At 35.6% G+C, this 20,155-nt stretch overlaps 1 protein-coding gene across 7 annotated transcripts in view; it reads right to left on the bottom strand.

Moving 5' to 3' along the window:
- Positions 1 to 20,155, bottom strand: part of PPP1R12A (protein phosphatase 1 regulatory subunit 12A) — a 122,202-nt gene that overhangs the window by 33,398 nt on the left and 68,649 nt on the right. For 4 of the 7 annotated variants that reach the window (XM_087767952.1, XM_087767949.1, XM_087767954.1 and 1 more), the window contains 9 exons: positions 15,864 to 16,023; positions 13,773 to 13,917; positions 10,765 to 10,839; positions 10,241 to 10,329; positions 9,954 to 10,111; positions 6,490 to 6,617; positions 3,431 to 3,547; positions 2,852 to 3,067; positions 1,854 to 1,948 (listed from right to left, as the gene is read on the bottom strand). In XM_087767952.1, coding sequence (XP_087624078.1) covers positions 1,854 to 1,948; positions 2,852 to 3,067; positions 3,431 to 3,547; positions 6,490 to 6,617; positions 9,954 to 10,111; positions 10,241 to 10,329; positions 10,765 to 10,839; positions 13,773 to 13,917; positions 15,864 to 16,023 — 1,183 coding nt within the window. The remainder of the gene's footprint in view (positions 1 to 1,853; positions 1,949 to 2,851; positions 3,068 to 3,430; positions 3,548 to 6,489; positions 6,618 to 9,953; positions 10,112 to 10,240; positions 10,330 to 10,764; positions 10,840 to 13,772; positions 13,918 to 15,863; positions 16,024 to 20,155) is intronic. The other 3 variants (XM_087767951.1, XM_087767955.1, XM_087767953.1) reach the window with 1 other exon arrangement.

Below are 20,155 nucleotides of genomic sequence, written 5' to 3' on the forward strand. Positions count from 1 at the left end.
CTTGAAGTCCTTTCCATTCCCACAGCAGGATGTTAGCTGGATTACACCACATCATCGATAAGCTAGACAAGCAGGTGTTCAGACAGGTAGAACAAGAACCCAGCATTAAGCTAAGCAACAAGGACAAAGATCTGGGACAAAGGCAGAAACCTTAATAATTTATTAAGGTACCTGTTGGGCAGATGGTTAAATTCTACATGTAAAGAAGGTCAGACTAAACGTCAAAAATCTCTTATGGCTTTAAGTAAGCTGGGTTGTCTGCCACATTGTATGCGAGGCAAAGTATTGGTGTCTAAATAGGCTGGCCTAAAAGCAGGTTTCATCTCTGGTACACCAAAGAATACAGAAAGTTCTCACCTCAATTGTGTGGTCAGCGCTGGGACTAATGAGACTGATGACCCCAGTTCACCCAATACATATGTGGAAAAATACGCTACTGCTGATACCCACTTTTAGAACTGTGTCTGTGAATAAGCCACAATGGTTAAGACTGGCACATCAAGGACACAAATAAACCTCAACACCGAAGCAAAATTTAATCCCTTTGTTACAAGCAATAACAGCTTCTAAGAAATAAAATTGCAATGAAATATTTATCCCAATCTTACGGTATCATCTAGTTAAGACACTTTTGGGGAACAAGAGGTTTTGAGAAGATCTTAAAAGAATAAAAATTGAAAAAATAATAATCTCTCTTATAAACAAACCAAAACTGACAGACTCAGCCTCAAAGAATATAGTACTCCAGAGAACGATCAGCCCAACAGAAACTCCAGACTGCCCTGTTATAAAGATAAAAAAAATCTGGCCAAGTAACATGAGAGATGCTAACAAACTAAGCTGAACTTTAGGCAAGGCATGAGAGCTGGCATATCCATGTTTCAAAACAGAATTTGTCACCCAGAGAGTAAACTTAGGTAACAGTATTCTGTAAGCTTAAGAAAAGCCAGTATTTATCTTGTGTTTGAGCTGAAATGAACCATTCTCAAGAGCAGCAACAAAGAAGCTCCTCTTCAGACATAAGGAGGCTTATCAGTCTTATAATGATTGTAACAGCACACTTTGAGAAATGAGAGGATTTTCAGTTCAAGTCATCCAACATTCAGCTATCTAGATACAACCCAACAGAAACAAGACATTAGGGAGACTTCTATAATAACTCAAGAAAATGTCTGAGTAGAATCTCAATAAAGGAGAGAAGTGAAAAATGGAAAGGTTCTGACAATGTAAATAATGCCATGACAGTACCCCAAATCCTAACAGGTAACAAGCCTATGCACCTAAACTGTTTGTTTCTTTTATATTGAAAGCTACAGAAGAAATATCAGCAAAGAAAGTAAAAATCTCCAAAAGAAGATGAAAGGTCGACATTTAAACAAGAAAAAGAGAATTGCTTTTGTAACTTAACTATAATTTTTGTAAATCATTGCTGCTGCACGATATGGTTTTAAGCAAAGACTGTAAGAAACACAGCATTTTATTATTATCAAAACTAATAATGGAGCCCAGTAGCAGCACTCCACGGCTCAAGACAAAGCAGTAAAATGCTTTTAGCACCCTTCAGGAGGTTAAGTTTACAACTTTGTACTTTGGATTTTATTTATTTTCTCCCCCAAGAAGACAACATTCATTGCCCAGTTCTGATCTTGTCATATAATAATCTGGATTTTAAAAAGGGTAATTATAATTTACAAGATCAAAAACCTTCAGGAATTGGATTACCCCACTGATAAGCATAATCTACAGAGCAGGATAATACAATAAATTAGCATTGTCTTAAAATCTATAAGTTTGCCTGCCACCCTAAAATAAAATAATTTTATATTTAACAGAAATTATAATTTCAGAGTCACCTGTTTTCTTTTTCATCAATGTCGGAGGTACTGGCCAGTCGTCTTGGTATTGTAGGTGCAACATATGCAAGTCGAGTTCCTTTTCCATCTTTCTCCTAAAAAACATGTATTTTTTATTAAGTGCTTTTTATTAAGTAAGTGTTATACTTACTTACTACTTAATAACACTTATTACTTAATAACACTTATAAGTGTTTTTATTAAGTATTTTTTATTAAATGTTACTGTTACTGATTATACTGCTATCGGCTGGAAAACCATCATTATGACAACTTCAGCTGTATTTATGGTTACCTGATTATACAAATGAGTTTTAAGCTTTAGTTAAATATCATAAGGACTACAATAGGAAAAGGAAACTGTTTATGTTTTCATTCTAGTGATGCAAATGACTTGATTTCCCTTTTTTCTGCTTTGCTGCAGTACAGTTCCAACACCAATTACTGAAAGCAACTGTTTTAGTATTTTTATATAGTATAGTATTATTCTTAATCCTGAAAACATTTAAACGTTTGTACTTGAAACAGAACCACAAGTTCCATGCTGTTCAGTTACCTGTTCCAAATTAGCCCTTCACTTGATCCAGTGTATTCATGTTTAATTATAGAACAAAATTTTTGTATACAGAAAATGACTATGGAATACAAAAAGAGACTCCTTTTTTATAAGATTCTTTCAACATCACTCTCCAAGTGATGCTGAAACTATCAAACCTCTGATCTCCCTTAACTGTAAAAACTACTACTAGCATTGCAAGTCCCAAAAAGGGAAAAGCCCCAGACCTATGTACGAGGTCACCAGACAATGAAGGTGCATACTATACTTTTTAAGAGACTACACAGAAGCTGTGTAATTTTACTTTTCGGAATTTTGGTAAAGAATAGATGTGTAGTACAGTCTACAGAGAATGTTTTACTTCTACAATACATCATAAACATCTATACTAAGTTAGGTAGATCAGTTCCTCAAAATGTTGTTTTCACACTGAAAATGCTTACCTTTTCTTTGTTGTCCAATGAAGAGGAAAGTCTAGGACTTGAAGCAGAACGCATAACACCTGCAGAGTCCTTTTCTTTCTGAGCTTCTTTGGAAGCAGTAATCTCTGCAAGTGCACCATAACTACCAGTTTTTCTAAGACCTAATCTCCACGAAGCAGGAGATTCATCTTTCCTCTCTTCTTCTTTGGGAGAAACCTTGGTTGTAGATGTTGGAAACTATAAAACACATGTAAATGAATTTACTTTATTAATTTACATTACCTGTGGCAATGCATGCTCCTTGCAGAGATTTGAGAACACAACTGTTTTTAATAATCATAGAAGTGTTGAATTCATAGGGGAGTTGTGGTGAGAGACAACCTACACACTCTTCTCTTAAATTAGTTAATGAGATAAGAAATGTAAGACTGGTCAAGGTATACTACTCCTCTAAAAGTTAGCTTAGAAAAACCCACACTTTGTAATACACACCGTGATCATGAGATGCAAACTTAGAAACATGCAAATCCAGTACCAACTTTTTGATTAAATATGTTATTTTGCAACCTGTACACAAACCTGTGCACACCAGAACCTCACCATAGACTTTTCACCCTTATTGGGCACAAGAACAATGCCAGTTTTGCGCAAGCCCTGCCTCCATGATGCAGGATCTACTGACTCCATGACAGGCATGATAGGAGGAATGAAATCATACTAAAGCCAATTAAGACAAGACAAAGATGAAGATTGAAAGAATGGAAAACAGAAACAAAAGGTTGTTTTAAAACCACATATTGTTCCTACATTTATGTTACGCAGCTCTTCCTTACAGCACAAAATACGAAAAAGCAGTAAGAGACTTAAAACCTTAGTAACAGATTCTTACTAAACACAACACAGCATGTTTAGCTAATTCAGAGACAGAATTACAGTTTGCATAGAAGAGGACAGCAAAGCCTGTTGACCTAACAAGGTCCATGGCCTAAATCCTCATATGGTTGAGAATACTGGAAGATTCACACTAACATAATCTCTTATCTTCTTACCATGTTTCATTCATATCCCTTAATCACATCCCATGCTAGCTTAGCTATCCAGGCCATACCTTCACTCCCAAACTCGCCTAACTTCAATACCCTCAGACAGAAAGCAGCATTGCTGAATGCCATATAGACTGGAGAAAACCCAAATTTAAGCTTAGTACACTGCATCTGCACCACCGGTGAGCAACATACAGTTTGGCCATCTATGGTGTAAAATCAGAAGAGTAGCTGCAGTAGCACAGACAGTGCAAACCTGAAAAGGCAGGTGCAAGATCACACATACAGTGCTGTTTTACCTTCATTAGTAAAAACATTTAAAGCCATTTTGTTCATTGATATGAGCTGCAACTGCTTCTTTAGATCACATGTACATGCTATGCTACAAGATGATCAGTCTTGATATCAATGTGCACTTATTTTGTAGCTACAGAAGGCCCTGATTTTTTCACATATAGTACTAAAAGATAACTACAGCTTACTTTTAACCTGCACCTTTTACCTTTAAGACCAAAAGATAAGCCATTAATTACTGAATAATAAAATTAGAACAAACGCCAGTGTATTAATGATTTATAAAAGGTTATCATTCAGCTTAAAATCATACTTATTTCTTCTTCTTATAAAAAAGTTTTTTACCCCCCCATAGATCATCATTTAATCATGTACCAAAAAATTATGTCTGTTTAATCATTCAACCCTGGAATACCAAGCCACACCCCAGCTAGCAAGAATTTGGTAACATCCTATAGCTGAACGTCATATAGCTTAGAAGGCTTTTGCATAATATAAATAAATTGATTGGAGGGGACAAGCTAGGAAACTTTTGACTTCAAGATGAAGTTCAGACTATTACAAGAAAAATGAAGCATTTGAAGTGTTAGATATCTTAGAATCTCCAGCGTGCAAAGATAATTAAATGCAGTAAAAAAACTGGGTGGAGAGCACATCAGTTAAATTGCCCAACTGTCACAAATGATTGTATTACTGAAGAGATTTTAAAAAATAAACTGTATAAAGTAGGCTTATTTCCTTGCAGTAAAATTCACACTATATAGTTGAATTCATTCCAGTTAGGCACAGTTAGCAAACCAGCAATTACTCATGTCTTCCCTCCCTCACGCATTTGCTATGGTTTGTGTGGAGAACTTGTGTCTCAAGTTCTGTGCAGCTCCTGAGCAATGCAAATGCAGCTTCCATGATAGAGGACCGTAATTCCTTACTGAGCCAGCAAGAACTCTTTAGATTAATGTCACACGATCACCCTGGCACCTAGCAGACAGCTAGACAGCCCAGCCACAAAGCTCAGCAAGGGGAAACAGTAGTCGTTCCTGCTGGTGAGCCCTGCCCACAATTCCTCTTTCGCTCTCATGGTTTTTTTTAGATAAATCTTGTGGACATCAGTCACAATGATTTTTGTAAAGCAGCTCTTGGGATCAGGAAGGTTGGCCCAACCCTGTTGTACAGTATCACATAATATGATCCAGTTAGGTAGCACATTCCCTGCATCTGTGTCACAGGTGAGTGGTTAGGCCGCGCCACAATCTGTTACATTAAAGTATACTTTGTAAGATGAATCACCATTAGGTTCTATTGTGAATATGAAAGTATAGCTCCAGTAAGCTCCCGCGAGCTAAATACAATACATACTATTCGCCCAGCAGTACGTCTTCTCTCTCTGCTGTGGCTTCTGTATATCATGGCTACCATTTCTCCCAAACACGCTTTTCAGAAGTATCAGTAGAGGGTTACGCTTTGATTATGATGTTTATAGAAAAGTTGTAATGATTGACAAAGGAAGCCTTATTGACTTACTATCCAGTTTGCTTAGATATTCTAAAAGTTTGACTTGTATACCACCTTCTGACTATGCATTATTATTTACTATAATTTTTTGCCCCAGGCATACATATCTTCCCTTTGACAAGCAAAACTAAAATTCATTCCAATTAACATTTCACATCAGGCTGTAAAAGGCTCCCTGCATGCAATACAGCTTTGCTAGGTGTGTTTTTGAGCTGTGCATTGTATAAATCATGTGTCCCAATTCTCTAGCTCTTCCATGAGGTCCTAAGCATACTGAAACCAGTGTTGGGACCTACAGCACTCTCTAGTTATTTATTTCAAGTATCACTTTCAACTTCTGCGCCTAAGCACCAGCTGAATGCTTCTAAGGACTGCTAAGAACACCTTAGTCAAGCCTGTCTCCCTTGCCCTAAGTGCATCAGAAATATAGGCATGGAGAGAGACACTAGAACTGTAGTTTTTAGAAATTCTGGAGGAGTTTGGCATAGAAAAGACTTTCAAAAGACGAAGTTTAGCTTCAGAAAAACAGGAATTCTAGTCACCGTGCAACAGATTTTTGCTTTTTTAAAAGTCTTACGTACAACTATTTCGTAGTTCTGTATTTTAGATCCCTGTTTAGACTGAAAAACATTCAAAATTTTAAAAAATTGAAACTGTATCTGCAGAAAAACACAAAATATTTTAGGAATCTGCGCATATTTTCATCAATTCACTGGACAACCCAATCCACTTTTTATACAAGAATCAAAAAATGTATGCTTACACAGAAGAACTGAAATCTAAAATCATGAGAAAGGTATTTTATTTTACCTTCTTAACAGGTGATGTGGGTGCCCCTTGGCCACCGGCTACTGAAGGTGCTGTCACGGCTACTGATGCTGACTGTGTACTTGTGGTATTTGCATTATTAGTTACAGCTGCCAAGGTTTTGGTCTTATCTGCAAAATATTTACAAGATTTTAATTTTCATTTTTCATTCACAATTTCTTCACTTCTACAACACAGGGTTGAATTTCTTTTGAACAGATTTGACAGTCAACTTTCCCAAGAGCATTTTATTATTTATTCCTCAGTGTTTTCCCCCTCACTCCCAACGTGTATCTTAGGTCCATATTTTTTCTGTAGCACTCATGTATGTAACTTTTTTTTTTTGTTACTCAGGAAGTGCTAAACATTCAGAGATGCAGAGAGAGAACCACAGAATCATTGAGGTCGAAAGTGACCTTGGGAGGTCGCTTAATTCAACCTCCTGCTTAAAGCAGGGTCAATATTGCATACAGACCAGGTTGCTCACAGCTTTGATGAGTCAGATCCTGAAAACCTCTAGAGGAAGAGATTCCACAGTCTCCCCAGACAGACTGTATTTTAGTAGATGGCTAATGACCGTAAACATTTAACGGTAGGAGGTATGTTGGCATGTAATAGTTAATTTGAACTACAGAAGATGCTAAATCAAAGTAAAACATTTATTCTTGGATAACTGTGTATGTTGAGTGCAAAGAAATAATTAACTGCACAGAGAACCCAGCCAGGGATTCCAGTCAGTCGAATGAGCTGAGGCAGGGCCTTGCCTTCCAGAGCTCCGACCTTCCTTTTGCTTCATTCCTTCTCTCTCCCTTGTTTTTCCTACCTAAGTTTCACTATCGACCTACTCTGTCCTCTTCTGCTTTGTCCCTCCTGCCCACGTTTCTTCCTCTGTCCTTTGTCTGTGTACCTTAACCCCTCTTACAGAAACATACAGAAAATGTCATGGTTGTGATACAACAACTGTCATCACTGCGCTTGCTTGAGCTTCATAATCTTACACCTCACTTCTGTTTCACCCATTCAAATTGCATATTCTTTGGAGAAGGATGCTACGTCTTATCTGTGCAATATGGAGCAACATGGGGTTGTATTCCCACTGGTTTTGGCGCTACTACAAACATACCTTTATGTCTACACTACCCATACAGCATAGGAGCAGCTAATTCAGAAAGCATGCAATGCTTTCATACAGTGTTCTCATATCTAACATTCAAATTCAGCAAAGCACCAATCTACGACTGGAAATTGCATAATTAACGGTATTGCTGTTACACACTTGTTTTAGTTATGGACATAGTTGAACAGATGCTTTGAATAATTAATTATGCAGTAAACAAATACAAATATAAAAAAAATCAGCCTACATGACTAGCTGTGCACTTAATGGAAAGTTCTTTTTAAACATAAGTGAAAATAAATGGTGGCAAACTTCTAGGTCATGGTGATAAAAAGTTCAACAGGGCAATGCAGACTGACAGTATGATTTGAGATGATGCACAGGCAGCTCTGCGGGAAATTTGCAAATGAGTAATACAGCGTTAAAATATACAGAAAAAGTTATCAGGAGTGAAAGCATGGAAGGAGAAAAATGGATTTTTCACAAGTGTATTCTGAAATTATTTCAAGGACAGCAAGAACATAGTTGTATGCATGACTGAGCTAATATTGACTAACTTTCAAAAAACATTAAACTACCTCAAACAAAGTAAGTTTAAAAACCTGAACTGCTGGAAATTTTATTTTTCAGCTTGTTTCCCTGTCCTTTAGGAGATGACAGCTTCATATTCATATTTCCATTCTTGGTCTTACAGACAGAAATGTATTTATTTTTAAACTGTATTCTCACATAATCAATGAAACAGAATGTAAGTTTTAGGAAAATATTTCCAATATCCCAATAGATTAGAAATCACAATTTCCAGCCCTTCAAAATATTGAATGCTGTTAAAATATTCTACAATGAGAATGCTTCTTATAATCTTAAGATTTTTCACTAGAGAACTACCTTAAGCTGAATAATGGGAAAAAAGGGAAAGGACAAGCTTGGAATTTAGAGATGCAGCTCTACGGGGAAAAGCTTAAAGTCTAGCTTGCCAAATAAAGTATGATAAAGCCTTGTTGATATTAAAAAACCCAAAGTTTACATAAATTAATTCTTGTGTCACAGTCAAATTTTCCTGGCATAAACAATCTACTGGTAACGAAGAGAACACAGTTACCAGAGTGATAAAGTTCAGGAGACATTACAGTTAGTTCAGTGACTGACAAATTACTACATGTTATATGTTACAAGTGGTTTGAGTTTATCAAAGCTCAGTCTCTGTAAATAAGGGATGCAAGTATACTAAGTTCAAAGACTAATTACAAAGATTGACAGACATTTTTTCCACCTTAACACTGAAATGCTGGTTTATTTCAAAATACAGAAATAATCAAAATATAATAGAAAGTTTGGTTTCACAACTTGTTTTTATTTCTGCCTATGTTAAATATTTATGATATATTGGTTAGCTCTAAAATCCCTCCTTAGCCTTACCTTTTCAGGTGAAGAAAGTGGAAAGAATGTTTTAAAATGAGAACTGACAGCTCACCAAAAAGGGTTACTTATTTTAAAAAGCATAAGTATAAAATATTGACAAGATATTTCTAACGACATCTATGTCTATGTATTGTATCGCTGCACTGTAATTCTAAAATTCTTTATTAGGATTGAACACACATCTTTAAACACTGATTGTCTGACATTTGTTTTCTGATTTGAAAGAAAAAGATGCTATGCTATTCTTACATCACTACTTGCTTTAAGACTCTGATAATTGTTCAAGAAAAAAAAAAAGTTAAATTCCACTGAACAGAGAAGTACAGAGTAATGTGTTTCTTTGCATACAATTCCAAACTTTTCAAAGAACATTCCTCTTGAAATGAAGTTGTATATGAAGTAACTGTTAACATTAGAACAGCACCTTTAAAAGTTTATTTCAGTACACACTGAACACTAAATATATGCACTGTTACTTTATGAGCTAAGATTGCTCAATTAATTGGTATTTACTTCCAAGATGGCAAGAACAAATGAGAATGTTTGCACTTCTGCTGTTCCCATCTCTGTAACAGTTCCACAAGCAAACACTTCATTTCTGATTTAAATTTCTAACTTCTTCAATGTTTTCTGACACGCTACTTAAGGCTTATATTATTCCAACTATTTGATGAAAAGTATCAATTGTTAAGTAGCCCATCAAATAAGTAAGTTAATAGCTTTAGCCTATATAGCCACCAGTAAAGACATCTTTTTGATATCTCTGTTATGCCCTGACTTTAGACACACATAAACTTGCCTTAAAATGATTGGAAGCTTAGTGGAATGCAGAAGAATAAGTGCAACTTAAGATACTTAACTCTGTATATTAAATAAGTGTATTTCTAAAGCAAAAACTTAAAGAAAGACAATACTCCAAATAATGTACCTGTCTCTGCTTCGGATTCTGAGTCGTCATCCTCTTCCTCTTCGCTAGAACAACTGGATTCATCCTTCTTTCCCTCTTCTTCCTCATCTGCTTTTTCTTGCTCCAGAGACTCTATACTAGATGCATTCTTTTCTTGCTCCATAATCAATGTCTCTTTACTGAGTTTGAAAAGAAAAATACTTACTAAGTCCCAAAAAATTTATTGAAGTCTGTCAAGTAGGACTTTGTGACAGCTTGTAAAGTTATCTTTTTTATCAAGAGCTTATTATTTTTCCCAGTTTACTTACTTTTTGAATGTTTTCTGTGTCTGATTATTATCCATGTTGGCTGTGGATTCAATTAGAGGAGATTTCTTTTCCCGTTTTTCACTATGAAGCTTCAAAACATATAGAATGATGTAGTTAAATTGACAGAATGGTTATCAGCATGACAAAATTACAAATGGAGGGAAACCTTCTCTAACTACTACAAAAACTAGAATGTGCATAAGCTTTCAAAGTGTCGAAGTTCAAAATTCTAAAATCTCAGAAACTGGTATTCCAAGTAAGCTGTTAATTGTTGATGCTTCAGATCATAAAATGCCTGCTGGAGAAGGCAAGTAGAAGAGCACCTTCTTTCTTCCAAGGCTTTTTGGTCACCATAATTGACCAAATAAGGGCATGAAATAACTTCTGAGACGACTATGGCATTACCTGAATTGAAGCCCCAAATCAAACCTTTGTTCTTAATCTATATGCTGCTCTGAGCTGTGTACCAGAATCATAATAAAGTATAACACAGATATAAATATCTTTATATGCAAAAGGCCTACCAGATTCTGCTTCTTTTGTAATTCTTCTAAATATCCTAGAATATCTTCATCTGCCACATCAAATGCTGTCTGCCCCTGGAGAAGGGAAAGAAGTGAAACACCATAATTGTACAGCAGAATTCAAATATAATGGCTTACGATGCCTTATCACACGACGATGCAGGTAAGGAGCACATTCAGAGAAGGAAATTAGAAAGTATAAGCCAAGCTCTATTACAAACTGTTAGTCTGTCAGTAGTTGAAAACAGTTTTGCAATATTTTTTTTTTTTTGGCTAACTGAAACAGAAACATCTATACCTGATGAGTAAACATGTTTTTTAAGAGATAAAAACATGACTTCAATAAAATTTTGCTGTCCTTTGAAGGAAAAAAAACTATCAAGGAAAAGAACACAGATTGAAAGAATATAATTCTTACAATATTAGTTCCAAACAACTGTCCCAGTGGCAGTCATATGGACGGATACTGAGAAGTTCAGTATCCTGTCCATCTTAGACTACCATATACAGCTTCATATTTTAAAGTTTGAATTATTTAAGCAAGCTATACTAAATTTAAATAGTCACGCTTTCATATTTTTACAGTAAAACTGTATTTTACATTTTACATTCCATTTTAGAAGTGATCTGCTACAACCATTTGTTCTTATCCTTCCTTACTGTATGCCATGGGACATGTACTTGAATAAACAGATCATAATGTGACTCATTAATACAGAGTAATGCTGTTAGCTGGAATTTACTCAGCTTGCTATATCTTACATCTACATAGTCACTGCAATGCTCAACTAGACCAGATGCCCACAGGATATGAGATTCTATCTTTAAGGTCTGAATTGGTAAAGATTGCAAAAATTCCCTTTCTTCATCTCTACTTGAAGACGAGAAGGGCTGAAGCTCACACAGTTTCACAAAGAAAGCCTCACTTACTTTGATACTGCAATACAATGTTTTGTATTTGGAAGTTTGCATTCAAATACAAGAAGGCTGGAATCTAGGCAAAGTTCTAGATCCACTGGTATAAATGCAGCTGCACCAAAACGCCGGATGGACATACTGAAATGCTGGGAGGATCATGACAAGATCAGTCAAGTGAGTGCTTCTGTACAACGACCAGCAATAAAGACAGAGCTGTCATTTAAAAGTGGTCACCACCACTTACAAAGACAATTAAAAGTGCTCATGTTTGTTTCTGCTTATTTCAATTTCTTGAAATGTTAATTAAAGGCAAACATATTCCTAATTACACTGTGAAGGCTATCTTAACTGGTTAGAAAGGATGGACCTTCAAACCACTAGTTTTCACATCCGTAAAACTTCTGACCATACAGCAGAAGTACATGCATGCTTCACCAAGTATTACCGAAAACAGCTTGAGGTCCTCTGACATGTGACATTTAGTATAACACAGCACTAACCTGGAAACTAGACAACAAAATTATCTCAAGTTTATATTTGTATTATGACTACAGTTTTTAATCTGGTCTTCTATTTTTAGATAGCTATTAAGTGGGTTTATTTCCAAAAAATATGAGTTAGACCTACCTTCACCACAAAACATCACTTTGCAAAAAAAAACCAAAACATTGTAGTTGGAAGGTTATATCCATACCCAATCCATAACAATTAATACCTGAAGTCAAGTGCCTAAACAATAACGGCTGACTTCTCTGAGATGCTAAGCACCTACGACTGAAACCAAATCCAGAGGAGCTTTCAATCTTCATATCCCCAAAAGCAAAAATACTTACTGGCTTACTTAAGAACGCAGCAGGCAAAACTTTCCTAGCTTGCACAGACTAGCCCATATACCAAATGAAACAGCTTATCTCTCTCTCTCCCTCCTTTATTCTTATTCTTGCCCCAGTCAAGTGGAACATATTTTCACGAGAGTGCTCTCTGGAATACCACCCTCCACATTTCTCACAATCCCAGTAAAAAGTCTAACAGATAACTTGATAAACTGGCTTTAATTAATTGCATCAGCTTTTGATTGCCTGATACAAAATACAGTTATACAGCTGATACTTAGAAGTTCTATAAGCAATATATAGAAACAGAGGTGAAACTATTTGAAATTGAATTCCAGATTTCATTGATTTTATTATAAGCAACCTCAATTTCTAAGGAAGAAAAAGTTGACAAAGACTAAACATGTTAAGCAGCAGTAGTTTTGCCCTTATACAGAGTAAATAGTTCCTAATTCATTATCTGTATCTGCCTACCTCTCTGATTTATTTTAAAAAGTTTATGAAAAAAATCAATGAAGAATCCGTCCTAAAACTTGGGCAGGTAATTTACATATACAGTATTGACAGAAATTGGAAGCAGATTAGAATCTATCTGTAAAACACAGTGCAAAGAGAAGAAAGAGAGGTTCAGCACTTACACAGTTGAATGAAAAGTTTTGGATCCTTGTGATGCCTATGTGAATCATGAACGCATTTATATCTGTTGGGAGCAAGATCTTGCAAAGCCAGCAAGCTACGCAGACATTTGCGTAAAAGTTGAGGAAATACAGCTTAGGAAGCATTCAAGTTATGTCTAGGGAGTCCTGAGATACCTACAAGTTTCTTCCAGTGCACCCAAACCAGCATATAGTGATAACTCTTTAGTATGCCAACACAAGCTGATTTTAAGAGTTAAAACACTACCCAAAAGCACATCATTGTCTTCAGTAATCAAATGAAAGCCTGTATGCAATCCATCAAGTCACTAATTTTGTACCTCTGAAATGTCAATAAACCCATTCTATTTTGAATTTCCCTGTCAAAGATTACATGGATCATTTAATATAGAACTGAGCATAAAGTGGGCCTAGAAATTAATTTAGACAATCAAGAGAACTTAGTTTGGAACACAAGCATGCTGTTTTGACAAAACATGCATTATATAAAGCTCCACGTACAGTAAACAGCAGTTTATCATCACTTTTCTTACCCTGGCTTCTAAAGTCACTTTAGAGACCAGAACTTTGTATCTTGACAAGGATTACATAAAAATCCTACCACTTTGTTGACAGCCTCCATATCACATAGGTTTTCCACTAAAATGCGGCATGCTTCTTCTTTACCCCAGTGAGCAGCAGCATGAAGTGGTGTCCAGCCATCATAATCTTTAATATTTACATCGTAGCGAGCCTGTATTAAAAGCCTAAAGAAATTTAAAGAATTAGATCTTGACACTGCTGACAGGGATAAATAAACTGTCGTAAAATCATAAAATTATTCTACAATAATATCCTTCTCCTTTTTCATCATACATATTTTAGTTGGGCTACTGACAATTAATTAATTTTATTTCCTCACAGAAACACGTGCCTTTTCATTGTTCAGTAGGTATTTTTAAGGAAAATTCAAGAAAATTAGCCTTTTCCATTTTCTTCTTTATTCACTTCCTCTTCATTCAAAGTCCATTGTTTCTATACAGTTAGACATTTTTCTCTACATGTGCAATAATAGAGAAAAGCCCTTTTAAGGAAAGGAAAGCTGTAAAATGTCAAAAATTGTTAGATACAGTGTTCTTATCTAGTAAATTATTAAACCCTCCTCCTATTCTAATATTTGTTGCTTCAAGCTGTTAAGTCTACTAGTAGTTGTTTGAAACTTGCATCTCCTCCTGTCATTAACATTTGATGTCCTAACAATCTGGTGTTTACGTGCTTCAATTGCTCTCTGCGAGGGAGCAAAGCTTCTCAAATAGAGGACCCGTTTTTCAGCCTGCATTCAACACTCAAATTTGGCATGGTTCTGATGGGAATGCCAAAGTGACAATGGACATTTAACACAAGTTTTGTGTAAAGGGCTATCAGCTCTCTGAAACACTGTCCATAATTATTAAAAATCACACAATCGTGAACTATTCGTCTCAAAAAATTATCTCAATTTCTCAAGAGCCAATATGCTTATAGTAATATCCTCCAGTGAGTCAACTTTCACACATGCTCAGCTGCAAAGGCTTGCAGTCTTGCATCCTACACAGAGCACGCATTTTTGATAATTTGAAGCCATCAGGAAAATTGCCTGCGCATATATTTTTTCCCCTCCAAGGAAAAGTACATGGACTGGACTACAAAAAAGACACTAACTGAGAGAGGTAAAAAAACCCCCAGTTATAGATATAATTCCCTTATAGACACATGCTATTCTAAGATAAAAATTATTCTTTTCCAGCAGAATAATTTCTCTTCATCATGTTGAAGCATCAGGGTTTTTTGAAGCAGAACTCCCATTCAGTAAATTGTATGTAATGGTTATAATGATTAAAAAAGCTCTGTCACTCAACTTCTGTGTTCACAAAGCATTACAAGGCTCTGCAGACCTTAAAGGTAGCAATACTTACACAGTCAGGCTGTGTGCTCCTTTTCATGCATGTTACAATATAGAACTGCTCCTAGTACTGCCAAAGCAGTCAAATACATTTACAATCACAGTAAGGCGATGTATTATTAAGTATGCTTTACTTCAGTAAAAGCAGAGCTTTGATGAAAAACAAATTAAACCTCTGTTACAGTATATACTTGTATTGTATTGTATTGTATTGTATTGTACTACTGACAAGCTATCTGTAAATTAGGGGACACCAAAAGCCTGAAGCATCCCAGGAAAGATTTGAAGAGTCATAATTTTCAACAACCATATCAAAAAAGCAAAATTAAATTCTCTGTTCTTTAGGTCTAAAAACCTTTAGTCTGGATTACAAACTCTGCTTTATGTATGCAAATAAATACAGTGTCTTGAAAATATGCATCTACTAGAATGCTAACTGGCATTATAAAAAGGTATTAAGCTTGTTTACACAGTTGGCTTTAGAAAGAGGGCAAGTTTTTGGTCAACTTTCTTCTTTTAAATAAGCATTCAGGCTCAATATGTACACCATGTTCATATTTTGAATGACATAACCCAGAAAGCTAACAGCATCCTGATTTATGAGTGCTTGAAAACACAAAATCAAGCTTTGAGGAAAAGACAGTTCTAGAGATTGTTATTTTCTAAGATATAATCCCTAAAAGTGAGAAGTGTCCAATCCTATCAATTCCAAGGAGCATTACATCAACAAGACAACCAAATACGAAAAATTTCCATTTAAACCACACTTACTTTAAGACTTCTGTATAGCCCTTAGCAGCAGCTACATGAAGTGCTGTACCACCAGATTTTGCATGCCTGACATCATTTATATGGCCGCTGTTGAGCCACTGTCTTGCATCTCTTAGCATTATTCGTTCTTCTTCTTTTCGAGCTGCCTCTATATCAACCCCTAATTCAGATAGGGAGGGGGAGAGGGGAAGAGAGGACACAAAATATTTTAGTTCAGATACTTCAATTCAATTATGTAACAAATCTCATACCATGTTTATGTGATACAATAAAATAACAGCTAAACAATATGAACAATGTTCACGGTTAGATATGAGTATCTTTTTGAAGATGAACCCCAAGAGGTTATGGAAACATCCATTATTGCATGACTCTCTGCATGCATAATGCACGTTTTTTTCCAAAAGAAGGGGAAAAAAAAAAAAAAAAAGAAGAAAGCTACTAAAACTGGCTCTTCCATTTTAAGAATGTCTACCGTGACAGTAATAATCACTGAAGTGACCTGTTAAAAAATTAGTAAAATTATATTTCATCCTTCTAAGCACCAGAATATAAGTCTGGTTCGATGTATCTGTAGAAAGTAGAATACAGCTACAATTTTTTTACAAGGAGATATCTATGGGAAGAGGAACAGCCTAGCTTCTCAACATTGATGAATACTTACAAGAAAGATAGAGCTATATTTTTTATATTTTCTAAAGAATATCTCGTTAAAACCAGTTTGTCTTCTATCACTGTGAAACAGAAACCTCATACTCAAATAGCCAAGCCTTCGGAAATCTCCCTTCGTATCTCAAGTAAAAAAACCTTTTTATAGTACATCTCACAAAAAATTACCATACATTGATTAAAAGAGAGGAACACAATATAACACTTACAAGTATACACATCAGGTTAAACAGATTGAAAAAAAAAAAAACCCAGACCCTGAATGGGCAAAGCAAAGCATGTATTTGCAAGCATTTTTTAATTCCTAACACACGGAGCAACCTAAAGAACACAGCAGGAAAGGGGTCTTGAATGGCACTATGCGTGAGCATTGCTCTATTTATGCTGACTGAACAGTGACAACTTTGTGAGGAAAAGGGACTTAGGAATTGTGGTCATCGAGAGCACAAACTGTATCTGGGTTGACCTCTAACACAAAATCAGCGGGCCAACCTTCAGCAAAATTATTTTATGTGTATGATTTGTCTAATCTTAGACACTGGTATGCAGGGACTTGGGAAATATATACTGTTCTTCTGAATTTTTAACTTCTTGTGGAGCAAAGCATTAACTTGGACATAATGAAAACAAGTGAAATCTAGAAAGAGGTATTGATTGACTAGATAAAACCATAAGCTTCAACAGTAGTCCTTATAGCCTATAAAGTAGAAGTTAAGATGATTTTTAAAACACTTGAGAGAGAGATGCTCCTTGACTCAGGTCTAATACTGTCTTCTTTCAGTATTTCCTGCTGAAGCTTCATTTATCGCCAAACTGTTTTTCTCCAGCAAACGTGTTTCCATCACGTAACTCTCCTAACTGTCCAACTAATCAAAGCACAACAACATAAAGCAGACCGCAAACAAGACTATGCAAAGCTAGAACGCCTCTTTTCAAAACTACTCTACATAATTAATTAATTTTAATTAATTTTCAAAGTCCTTATAATGAACAGCAATTTCAGGCTCTAATGTCTTCAAAGAAACTGAGCTATTAATCCTTTACAAGGTGAATGAATCCCCAGCATATAGAAATCAAATGAAATCGAACTTGACTGTTGCCCATTTAGACATGCAGCAGAAACTGAACTAAGGGGTGATGTGGCCTTCATTAAAGAAATTATTAATATCACAAAATGAAAAAACATAGTTAATATAGAGATGATCATATCTAGTGCAATGCATCATTCTGTTGTGTAAAACGTGATAAAACAGATTATAATAAAACAGGTTCATCGACCTCTTATCAATCCACTCGCAACTATAAAGCCAGAGCAACAAACTGGCAAACTGAAAGCAATTATATTGGCACTGCTGAAATACCCTTAAGGCAGTGGAGAGCAGACCAGTATATCTGTTACGTTACGTATGAGTTAATATTTCACAGATGCTGCAATTCCCTGATTATACAGCAAGAAAACCCTTGAAAATGACATGCCCAAATCAAAATTTCCTGAAATGCAGAAAGAAGGAATGTAATTACTACATGCTTTTGGAAACACAACATGTTATTTGTTTGGTTTGCGGTAGCATATGACAGGGCTACAAGAGTTTACTTCTTTTTTATTATTCTTCTGACAATTCCATGTCTACAAATATGTAAAAAAAAAAAAGAATTTAATTTAAAAAAAACCCAAAACAAAACACAAAGATCAGTTGGAGAAAAGATTCTGTTCAGCAAGTAAATCTGGTAAAACTTTATGCTAAGGAAAGCTGACATGGTAAAACTTTACTAAGTATCATAAAATAACTGAGGCAGGTTATACATTAAGTGTTTTAAGCAGTCGACTGAATTCCTGGACTTATCCACTTAATCGACCAAAACAATCATTTCAGTTTTGGCATCTTAATAAAAATTAATAGAATTATGTTTTATCAGAAACTGACGAAATGCCATTAATCCAGAGGCTAAGTCTGCAAGATGCAGGAAGATACAAGACTGCTGAAGCACTGAGCAGAGGAAAAAGCTAAAAGGTACTTGTTTGAAAGAAGCTGTGGTAAAAATTAAATATGTGGAAGTTTCTAAAACTGTCTCTCTCAAGACAATCCATGACTAAATAAATCTGAACAGAGATTAAATTTTACATATCTAATAATCTTTATAACTCTGACATATACGAAGAAGGAAAACCAGGAATTTTGAATCAATAACGTATTGATAATCACGTATTCTCATTCCTCCAGAAGGCTCCTACATACTGATGTATGAGCTACTGGCAAATTGTAACTTCCTTGGGCCTTCGCATCTGCTTGCCTTTCAGAATGACACAGCAGTGCAGATCAGCAGATCCTGGGAAAATAATTCTCTAGAGTACAGTCATTTACATGCCCCTGTTGCCTGCAAAACACTACTATGCAAATAAACAGCTTGTATATTATCTGTTAGTCACATTTATGTCTATCTCCTTTTTGCATGCCCGAGGTCTATCTGTGAATCCATATCAGCATGAGTAACCTTCTCCACCTGAAGAATCTGACATAAGCACCCATCAGTGTAAAACTGTTCATGTGTGTGGCTGGTCATTTTGAGGCACTTTTGTATAAAGGAAAAACAGAGAAAAAGTTCTTCCCAAACCCTGATCTTGAACTTCTAACGGTTAACGTCTAAGCATACTTCCCAGGTATGCCTAAAATCCCAAAGAATTATGTCAAAATAGCAATGCTTTTGCAGAAAAAGTAACTAATACTGAATATAGACTTCTATCAGCATCACAAACGATTGCATTTCTGAAGCCCAAACAAAATATAATGGCTGCATCAATACATTATTTTACAAGACAGTAAATTTCTGATCATATTTCAACAGAAGAAAGTAGGAGAATCTTGCCAATCTAAATAAAACATCCCACATTAATAACTGGCACAAAAATGGGGATTGAACTTTGTGTCATAGAAAAAAAGCTGCTCTCTGAGATAAGCTAAATACAATTCTCATTATTAACTACAGAAAACGGAATGTAAACAGTCTTTACACAGCCTTTAAACAACCTTGTACGGACCTTTCTCCTTGCTTTTGTTTTCCAGACTCTATTAAGATACCAGGGAAGAAGAAAATGCTTGTCACACGTTTCAAACACTTTCTTCATACGGCCCATAGATGGCAATGCGCTGCCTCCCAGCTCAACTTCAGCGGGAGTATTCACTCACACCACCAGTACGCTTAACTTCTGGCAGTCTAACAACTTCTTAAATCATTAATAATTTATTGCTAAATGCTTTAATTTTTTCGGATCAACAAGTGTTATCCAACAGTTCCAATCAGGTTTGAAAACAGGGTGCCGTTCAGTGAGCATTTAATGAAATTCAGCATAAATTAAATGCTGAATCATTGTTTCAGGACTCCTCAGCCATATAAAGGCATGTTTCATAGATACAGCATGGAAGATCAACCCACTTTTTACTTCATGTAGTGAATGTTTATATACAAATGTAATAGTTCGCATTCTATCCACGTAAACAAAGCGGAGTTAAGCAATACATCCAAGAGAGTCTCGTTACATTTACCTATAATTAAGAATGAGGAACATTTGCTTCTCCTTGGGAAAGGAGAAGTGATCTCTCTAATACTTACTGAATAGCTACCAT

This window comes from Nipponia nippon, unplaced genomic scaffold (genome assembly GCF_047370975.1).
Source record: "Nipponia nippon isolate SJK-2023a ecotype South Korea unplaced genomic scaffold, ASM4737097v1 scaffold_3, whole genome shotgun sequence".
NCBI lineage: Eukaryota > Metazoa > Chordata > Aves > Pelecaniformes > Threskiornithidae > Nipponia > Nipponia nippon.